Source organism: Manacus candei, unplaced genomic scaffold (genome assembly GCF_025592945.1).
Source record: "Manacus candei isolate 608988 ecotype Guabito, Panama unplaced genomic scaffold, ASM2559294v1 h1tg000015l, whole genome shotgun sequence".
Taxonomy (NCBI): domain Eukaryota; kingdom Metazoa; phylum Chordata; class Aves; order Passeriformes; family Pipridae; genus Manacus; species Manacus candei.
Window position 1 is genome coordinate 8,932,068 of NW_026138063.1, and position 10,458 is coordinate 8,942,525.

Sequence of the window (10,458 nt, forward strand, 5' to 3'; positions counted from 1 at the left end):
AAGAAGAGAAAGAACTGGAAGAATCAGAGAAGGGGGGAAATAAATAATTCTAAGAGAAAAGGAGTATTCTGTGGTCATTTTTCATGAGATACACACATTTTGACTTTTGCTAAAATATGTTTGTAATGTTTTTTATAAGCAACATAAAATGAAAGTACATTTAGTTCTGGACCTAATCTACCTATTTGTCCTTGGATTTAGGGCTAGCTCAGGATAATCTTCCACTTCTGTGCTTCCAGCCCATCTCTACCTGCTTTCCTGGCAGGTTGCACTGCTCTGAGGACAGCTCTGGTAGACACAAAAAGAGCAGGACCTTCCACAGAAGAAGTGGTTACTAGGAGGGGCCTGAGAGTGGAGTTTCAAAAGCACCATGTTCCCAAATAAAGGCCAAATTTTTTCAGAAGGGCTGAACAACAAGCCCTCCTGCTGTGACAGATGGCTGAATATTTCAAAAGATCTTGCTATTAAAGCTGGCTGGAGATTGCCTATTCTCTTGTTTTTGACAGGAACTTGGGTTTTCTGTTAAACATAATAATAGTGCAGAATGGACAGATTTCCTTTCAGCATTCTATTTCATGTGGGAGTTTTAATTGTTTTGGTTGGGGAAACTCTCACTCCTGTAATTCATTGATTTACAATTGTTGTGCTGGAGAGACATGTGATAGACAATTCCCAAAGACTTATTCTTGTTTCCCCTAATGGCATGAAGCTGTTCTGAAGCTCTGGTTGAACACAAGTGTAAGCAGAGTGAGCTGCTTCCAGCCAGGTTTTCTTTGGTAAGTTTTCATTTAGGTTTCCTAGAGAGAGTCAAACTTTGAGATACTTGATTTGGGATCCTGCACACATGATCTTCAGTTGATGAATATCCTCACCTGTGACTGCTCACATGGAGAATGGGGAATGAAAGTCAAGCTGTGGTTGTATGTATCTGGACATGCAGAAGGTGGGATCTTGGAATCTGAGGCTGTTTCTCAAAATGTGTGCTTTAACATTTCCATGGTTTAAGTTCCCCATCCATAAACAGGAAGTAAATTGTCATCATCAGTGAAGGACTTAAAAAGTTCAGTGTTTATCCACACAACTTTGGAGAAGCAGAAATACAAAACAATCCTTCTCTTCCATCTGAATGTCTCAGAGCTCTTTTAAGCTGTTAATTAATTGAGCAATCATAATGATGCGCCTGTGGGGATGAAGGGGGAGGAATAATTTACAGGTGGGAGAAATGAGGCATGAATGACTTCCTAGCCTTACCTTTGCCATGCTGTTAGTCTGTGTCAGATCCAGACAGATACCTTCTGTCCTGTCTCCTTTTGCATCTGTGATGGGAACATCAACTTCCCCCCTTCCCACTTCCTCCTCTTCTTCTGTAGGGAACCCATTTCCTTATCTCTAGGCTGCTGTTTCGTGGAAGTACAAGGAGTCCATGTGGTCCACCTCTTTGAGGGAGCAGGCTTGGAAACTGGGACATTTGTTTCAATTTCCAAGTGCCACCAACTGAACAGGACACAGCTGGAGAGACAACTCCACTGGAAGTGAGAAAGGGAGTAAGGAAATGAAACTTCTGGGTGCTCTTTGAGCACCGTCTGCCCTGCCTTCTTCCTCCTGATGCTATGCACTGATGGATTATGGTGTGCTGTCCCCTCCACACCTCCCACAGCAATTCAGATTATATCTCTGCTGCACTGAGCAGAGTGGCTCAGGAATATCTGACCTGGCTCTGAAATACCAGTTCACCTCTGAGGAGGAACATGGCCCTCTTTGTCGCCCTCTCTTTCCCATCTGAACCCCCATATCTGGGGTCAGCACACTTTTGTACAGAAAACACTGAGTCTTCTGGCATGTGTAGAATAAATGAGCAGCACAAGGTTAATTCAAATTCTTTAAAACTTGTGGGATGGACAGGGTAAAAATACTGCTTAGGAAAATGTCCAATGCACAATTTCATCTACAGTTTGGCTGGGAATCCTGTTGAAACTTAGTTCTTAAACACAGCTGTGAAACTCATGAAGATGTCACACTGGTTGCTCACCCAGCAACCTTTAGAGTCTCCTGGGAAGGTAATCAAAACACCAATAGTGAGCAGTAATTCTAACAGGCTGCTTTGCTTCATTCCTCTGCCTGCTCCTTGTCGAGCTCCTGCAACTCAAGACATGAAGCTTTTCTTTTACCCAACGTGGTTCCAACTGCTTCTCCTTATCAGTTATTCATATCTAAAAGGGAAAGGGAAAATACTGACATAATTTGCTGGTCCCTGGAACACTAGGTTTTTTTTATTTAACTGACAGGTCTTATGGTTACCTTCAGACAGATTTTAAAGTAGTTTTTAGCTGCATGGCAGAGATAAGCCCTCCAGTAAAAAGCAGTGGTAAAATGGTGGGTCATGAGAAATATTTTGTACTGCCTGTAGTCATGTTTTCCATTCTTTTTCAGTTTATGTATCTTGTAAAAATTTTCTGGTAAATCTGCTACCTTGTATGTGATGAATTTAAGCCTATTGATTTCTAGCTTTCCTAATTGCATTTTACAGAACCCCTGCTGCCTCTGGGACCAGAGCTTGAAAACGTCCTGTTTAGTGAAATGGATTGTCTTCCACAGGTCACTGACACCCCATATTCTGCCTTATCTAAATTAGGCAGTCTCCAGCATTCTCTGATCTAATCCCAAAAGTAAAGGGGCTGTGTTATGTGCAGATATGATGCTTATACATAAATTTCTATCGAGCAGTGATTGGAAAAGGAGATGAAAGCAGGTAGAGCTTGACCTGGCAGCTCAGTGCACAGGCTGCCAGGACTAACAGCTGGCTCCTCTGCAGCTCGGCAGGTGATGGAGTTCCCACCAGTTCAGGAGTCCACTGCCAATGGTTAGCACATGCTGTTGTGAAAAATCCCATCAGTCAAAAATGTCTCGTAAATAATTTAGAGGAAAGCAATTAGCACACACAGCTGTAGCTGTTTGCAAAGTCACAGTTATACCTGCCAGGGCAATCTGGAAATAGAAATTTCAAAACCATTTCTTGAAGGAGCCAGAACGGTCTAGCTTGGAGCTAGGGCTGATGGGTAGTTGTTAATGAGTAAGGAGTAAATTGCACTTTCATGTCTTTTTATGTGTAATGAAATCCAGGAGAGAATTTTAGTATTTTGTGCATATTGTGAAAGGGATCAAAGGGATGCATAGTTGTAAGAACTCCAGCAGTCGAGGTCTTATCCTTCCAGAGGCTCTGTAACTCATTCAGCTTCAGAGTGGAGGGGACAAGTTGTAACAGAGACTTGGACAGGCATTTTGAAGGCATCATCTAGATAAAGCTTGTCTATATGTACAGACTGCTCAGAGAAGACAGACAGGAGGAAAAGGAAGAAGGCATTGCTTGAAATATCTCATTTGAGTGTGCTTGTCTTGACAGATAGATGGGAGTAAATTGTTTGAAAACTTCAGGAAAATGATAAAAGGAAGAGGAACCTGCTCTTTAAGAATCTCAAGCATCTACATGGAAGGTGTGAAAACAGAGAGTTGTTTGTGCAGGTGAGTCCTGAGAAGGGGTATCCATATTAAATCTAGAGATGCCATCAGGCTATGTAAATAGGGCACATGAAAATATATTTTAGGACAGGGTTAGACTTCCTCTACCATGACACTACCCTGGGACAAGGGGATGGACAACATAACATTGCAAGATCCTCTCCTGATAGCTCTTCTGATAGCTGTGCATTCAGTCATGATGTCTGTCTTAGCTGAATGCCCAGAACATGCTCATCTTTACAGGATCCTCCCTTGGCTAGGGAATTGTTACTCCTATGTTACCAACTGGAAACTCAATCACAGTATGTTGCCAAATGAGGCTATCCCAGTTCTAAACTCTGAGATTCCTTCCTCTTCCTGAGAAGTCTGACACTGTATTGTGAAAAAAGCATTCAAATGTGGGTTGTTCATATTATTAATGCTACAAGGTGTTTCAACCTATGCTTAAATGCCAGATGAATTAGAAAAGGTTGGAGTTACAATTTGTAGTGGTGGCATTATTTTATTCTGTGATTTTCCTGTGCAAAAACATATCACAGTTCCCACTGTTGTCTGCACCATTTGACCTGTTCTTCTAAATCTGACTGCCAACATCTGGCCAAGAAAGTAGCAGAGAAGCCCAAGAAACTGCCTGCCACGTTCTGGTGGCCAAGGCCTCCATCCAAGGAAAACCCCACTGGTAAGGCTTAGACAGTAAACAAAAGCAGCAGCTACTCATTGACTGTGAGCTGGATGAAAATCCCTGCAGGCAACAGGCTGCCCCAGCTGGTCTGGACCCATGGAGACAAGTCAGACCTCCTGTAAATGATATTAATTGGAGTCTATCTAGAAACCTCTTACAACAAATTTTGTTTGACTGCCCTGGGATTTTTCTCTCATGTATTTTTGAATACATTATGGCAGTGCACCTTCTTGGACTGCACAATGATTAGCCATTAGTGTGTTTTGCTAAGACACTCAACTCAAGTCTTTAATTTGCTGATTTCTTACATTTATTTATCCTTGCCAGGTTTTAGTAGAAGTTGGGGAATGTGAAGAATGTCCTCTAGAACTGCAGATGAATAATTGCTCAACAGCCAGAACTTTAGTAACTTTAAAAATCTTTCATGAACAGATATTCAGCCTTCGGGTCACTGCTGTGAATCTAGAGTAGTTTGTGGTTTGTCTTCCTGTGAGTCAATCAGGCTTTATTCCAATTTAACATGTTAGTTAGATGGGATCTGTACATGGCTCTTCTTAAACCAATTTAACACATTTTGTAAGATTCTAGATCATATTATCTTCTGGATCACAACGAAGTGTTCAAGAAATGTAAGTTAAAATAATAATCTAACATACTCTATATGAACATCTTTCCCTCCTATCCAGAGAAAAGTAGTGAGTGCAGAATTTGGATCACTACCCATAAAAGCCTCTAGAATATTTACAGGCACCCTTCTTGAAGCAAGTTGAGCCCTGATCTTTATAACATTATTGCAGGTATGTATTGACACCACTGTAATGCAGAAAAGTGAGAAACTATTAAAAATCTCAACTAGGTCAAACAAGGATGAGTCAGGATTTTGTTCAAAACAATAGGCATTATGTTTTCATAATTCAAGAAAACATTCATTGTACAGGAGAGACACGACTTCTGTTTTAAAAAAGGGATTGTCTGGCTACAGAATTTAGCTGGGCTTTGCTAGTGACTGCTGTACATGAGGGTAAACACCTGGCTCAGGTGGCATCTTCTGGATCCAGAGGTTACCACCTGCAGTCTCCTATCATATCCCTGTTCTGGGAGCTGCTGAGTCTGGATTGGGATGTCTCTCCATTGTCTTTGATGATAGGTTAGGGAAGAAACTGTTCTTCACTAAAGGTAGGATCCATCTCCCTCAGCTTTAACTTGTAGGAACTGTCTCAGTCTGTCCATAATGAATGGAGAAGGAATGACTTCTTCACCTGGAGATTCCTCTTCTAATCTAGATGGGATGACTTGCCATTGGAGGAGCATGTACTTTGCTGTTCATTTTCAGAAGTCCTGGCAGCAAGGTCAGACTGGATGTCTCCTTTTTACATAGTCAATTTTGGTTAATACCACAAGGAATTTCAGCACAGTAGGATCCATGGTGTTTCTTGTGCTAGCACAGCTCCAGTAACATTGTACAGGATTTGCTTGGTTAAGTTTTTGTTGTTTGGGGTTTTTCTGTATACTGAAAGATCACATGGAATCCATTAATGAACACTGTTTTCCCTTTTTAGTCTCAAACATTAGCAATAATCTATGTGCTTAAACCTTCAGCATTTATCAGTTTGAAGTTCAAGTGCTTACAGTCACCAGTCATGGGTGAGCCACACTGGACAGCTTTCAAACACAAGCAACCGATGCTTCAAGCTATTAAGGTTGTTTATTCACCTGGGCTCAGCCCTGCACTGGAATCTTTCATTTGACTGCTAATCTGAGAGTTTACATTTGTTTTAAAGACACTCATACAAAAGAGGTTAAGGAGATTTAGCTCTTTTGGCAGTGGCATGTGTCTTTTTCTGTAGGTTTTCTAGGGACTGCAAGGAGTCAAAAGTTGTGTCTGAATACTTTCAGATTCCTCTATGTGGTCAGGATGTCAGGATGCTATCTGCTTAGCTTTTAAAAATTTCAAGGACACAGAATGAACTGATGTCTCTGAAACAGAGGCTGACACTAAGAGCTGGCCTTCTGCTGCATCTCTTGTAATATCTAAATCAGACCATGCCTATCTCTATGTGATGATAGTTCCTCAGCTGGAGTGGCCCCTAGCTTGGGTTAGGGCCTTCCCTTTTCACTTGTAACTTCAACTTGGAAAATGGGCACAGGTCTGAATAACAAACTTGTCATCAAAAGTATTTTCTGTAAATTCTGGGGCTCCAACTAACCTGCCTAGATTTTCTTTCCTGTTTTTGAGTAGACATGAATAAGCTATTTTATTTGTCAGTTCTAATTTGAAAAGCAAAGTTCATTATGTTTCAAAAGCCTTAGGTATGGCAGAGCAGCTTCAGATGATATTGCATGAATGTCTTGATAGGACACTGGGAAAGGCTGACATCCTTGCCTATGTCATTTTGAACTCCCCATTTGACCTTACTTTCTTGTGGCTGATTCTCCCAGGCTAAGAAAAATGCATAAACAGAACTGCCTTTCATTGCTCTGAAAATATGTGGGAAGGCCCCTCCAGAACTCTTGTTTCTCTCTGGAGGTGGTCTCAGCTTCTCCAGCCTCTCCCAATAATGAAGATTTTCACTGACTGTAACATCCTCATTTCTGTCCTACAGTGCATGTTCTGCATCCTTCTCCATGTACAGTTCTGGTGGTGCAGTGACTGTAGCTATATCTTGCTTTAGAAGGAGTTTGATAATTACAATAATAGTATAATTTGGGGAAGCTAATAATCAAATCTCTGCTGTGTTTTACATCTTTTCCTCTCAAGTTGTAAGAATTGCAACAACATCTTGTTCCTGCTTCTAATTTATTCCTTATTCCATTTCGCTCTTTTGTTTCTGATGAAACAACCCCTCACAATCTGAGTGAAAGGCAGCACAGTGTCAAAAGCAAGTCCCACGTCTGGCTGCAAAGCAAAGGACAAAATGTACCAGTAGGATGCTGTGCAGCAGCAGTGCTTCCAGGAGGCAGCCTTCTTCCAGATCTTGTCCCTGGTGTGTCACTGCTAGAAGAATACAACCAACATGCTTTAATGAAGAATATTGGCAGTTGGCTGGAAAATAAGAAACTGTATTTATTCTTTCTGCAACGCCATTTGGACTCGAAACATTTATATATATTTAAGGGCGATTCCCACCTACCCTAATAGCCTTGACTACTTCACCCCCTGCCTTCAGTGATCCCTATGCAACTCCAGAGAAAAACTACTGGATATTTTTTTCTCTCTCTTTTTTTTTCTTCTTTTTTTTTCCCCCTCCCATGTGGATAAATTCCAGCATTAAGTTTCCAGTGAGTTTCGTGGATAGTAGTAATGGCACAACTGCAGAGACAGTGGAAGAGAACGGAGATGCAGGAGTGAAAAAAAAGTGACTGGAGGCAAGAACTTCCCCCATTGGTATCACTTCCTAAATAAACATGTGGAATTGTACCTAAAACTAGCTTTTCATTACAGCTGAGCAGAGAGCTGTAGAGTGCAGCAGTGGTTACCTGCATATTTTCTGGGTTTCACAAGTGGGCTCCACAGCCTGCACTGTGTTGGTACCATGACGACACTGCCTGTGGTACCTGGAATAGCTCGTTTAAATATAGCCTGTACGTGGTCTCAGTGAGCCCTGGTCTGTACAAACATACAGCAAGGTATAATTATGGATTATCCAAATCCAAAGCTAAACACTATTTTAGGGGTGCCTTTCTTTCACTTCCACAGTCCCTTTTACAGTCATATCTGGGGCCTCTTGACTTCAATCTGCTTGTTTTCAAAACACACCTGCGAGGCAGGGAGGCAGCCCTGTCTGTGTCCTGTAGAGGGAGATCTGAGAAGCCCTCGAAAGCAGCAAGAATCACTTGGACTTTACTGCTCCCAGCTTTGTGAGGGCAGCCATCTGCCACAGCAGAGCTGATGGGCTCTGTGGCTCTTCATCCCTCAGCACAACCCTGGGTATCTGCAGCTCAGCCACCGGTGAGGGCAGCCAAAGCTACTCTGACTTGCACACAAAGTGTACAGGGAACGGGAGCTCTTCTGCCCCGCAAGGCGGGATAGGAGGTTACAGCCTCCAACCAGCTGTGCTGGTGGCCACTGTGGGGGAAGCACAGTCCTGAAATGCCAGATATAGGGTGGTTCACTTCAGGAGTTTGGGGTGGAGCAGAATGTTAATGTACATCATCTTCAATCACTAAGCATCCTCTCTCCCTCAAGAAAATTAAGCCTTCCCTCTGAAATCCTTGTCAATGTTGTAATTATGAAAGTACAGATATTTTAAATGCAGTTGAGTAAATGTGAAAGTAGTGGTGGTTTTGTGCTTTAAAAGCTCTGCATGTATTTATATAATTGGGTTATAATCATAGAGGAGGAACTAAAAGCCTCACCCTGCAGTGATGGGAATGTCAGAGGTGTCCTCACCCCCACCTCTGCCAGAAGTTGCCATGGGTGAACTGTGCAGGCCATGGAGTACCCCTGAACTAGGTATGAGAAGTCTGCTTTTAAAATGTTGGGAGTTTGGCTTTTTTTAAATCAGATTACTTTGCAAATCCAATTTGGAATTTGCTGCATACATTATATTGCCAGCCCTTGCTTTGGAATAACTCGCACGTAGTGAGATGTTTAAATTCTAGAAGATTCACCTCTGGGATATGCTGAAGTGATCTTCTTTTCAGAAGCTGCTGTACAGCTTCTTCTCCTGTAAGGAATAAGTAAGCAAGTAGGGGTGGAGGCACCAGACCTGTGGGCAGTGTGTGAGTACATGGGAGGTCAGCAGGGGCAGAGCTGACCCAACTGATCAAGATTCTCTTCAGTAACTGGGCAGCAGCTGAAAGCACAGAGGCAAGATTACGTACTGGGACTATTTCCTCACAGGGGAGCTTGGGCTATCTTTGTTGCATTATTGCTTCCTTCCCACCTCTTGTATTTCTGTACTATAGAAGGATTAACCTCATGAAGTTTCTTATGGCCTGGAGAAACTTCAGACTTCCAAAGCATGGGCCAAAGAGTAGCCATGCTCCATTGTCATGCATGTAGTTATGTTCAGGTTAGGGTTCATCTGCCATGAATGTACCTTTTTTAAAACTTTTTTACTTTATTGTAATTTAGCAACAATCCTTTCAATGTGTTTAATGACAAGTATATGCTGAGATCTACAGATATTTCTTCCAGTATAGTCTTTACATCACAACTTGAAGCATGTGAAGGAATGTGCAAGCTCTTTGGAGTGGTACTTCATTTTATCCCTATTCAGAAGTGGAAAAACAGGCAGGGACAACAAAGAACAAATTTAATTTTCCTTCTTAAACCCTGCCAGTTCAGATAATCTTTTGCTGAGTTTCCTGATGTGGCTATTCGCATTCTTTCATGAATTCGACTGGCTTTAGCAGCCTCCAAATAAAACATGGTTATAAGGAGATTTACCTTGGCCCTGTTCTTGCTTGGCGACATGAGACACAGAGCAGCCAACTGGTTCAGCTCATGCTACACATCCTCTTCCAGCAACTGCTTCCTGTACAAGCTCACCGCTCTCCAAATTAATGGGATTGTTGCTTTAGCTCAAGATGTAGGAGATTTAATTCTGGTGTTTGTGTCAGCGATCAATGAAGTCAGGAAACTGCCTTTACAGAGCATTCAAAAGCCCTTTTATTCCGAAAGAATCAAATCCAGGCTTCTGTTAAATGCAGTAAAGGCTGCCATCATTAAAACATTGAGGCTGCAAGTTTGGCCACAAAAATGTTACCGTAATGCAGTTGGTATTCAGTCCCTTCTGTCAGCATTCCCAAGTCTGGCTTTTATTTATTTATTCATTTTCACGAGTCTCATGTTTTTCAGGCATTCCATAAAGCCTCAGTGTTTACAGGCATCTTACTCATCTGAGAATCTCAGCTTCCAGTTTTTAAAGATCTGCTATTAGCCCTCGTGGACAGGGAGGAAACAGGAACGTGTCATAAGGCTGATCCTCACAGGCAAAACCAGAAGGTTCATAAAACTCCACATTTAAAAAATCAAATCATGTTTTTTTAAGAGGATCTCATGAACTTGGGCTCCCATTTATGTGTCTCAAGTGCCTGGCGTAGAACTCCACTAATGATTGCCTGGGTCAGGCCATGATTCGAGTGCAGAGGTGCTGTTGGATGCAGAGAGCCAGAGGGCTCTGCAGCACTCAGATGGATTGGGGGGAGGAATCCTCTTTCCATTTATTATATTCCTGTTTTAACTTCATGGCCTCAGCATTGCCCTGTGCACCCTGTTTACTGTGTGTTTCATAAAGGCCAGAGGACTCATCCCG

The 10,458-nt window shown here is 42.1% G+C and overlaps 1 protein-coding gene across 2 annotated transcripts in view; it reads left to right on the top strand.

Annotated features, from left to right (window-relative positions):
* Positions 1 to 10,121, top strand: part of LOC127468401 (uncharacterized) — a 132,932-nt gene extending 122,811 nt beyond the window's left edge. The window contains exons 5-7 of one of the 2 annotated variants that reach the window (XM_051781518.1): positions 2,528 to 2,595; positions 3,401 to 3,519; positions 10,002 to 10,121. In XM_051781518.1, coding sequence (XP_051637478.1) covers positions 2,528 to 2,595; positions 3,401 to 3,519; positions 10,002 to 10,083 — 269 coding nt within the window. In that variant the 3' untranslated portion in view covers positions 10,084 to 10,121. The remainder of the gene's footprint in view (positions 1 to 2,527; positions 2,596 to 3,400; positions 3,520 to 10,001) is intronic. The other variant, XM_051781519.1, reaches the window with a different exon arrangement.
* The last annotated feature ends 337 nt before the right edge of the window (positions 10,122 to 10,458 follow it).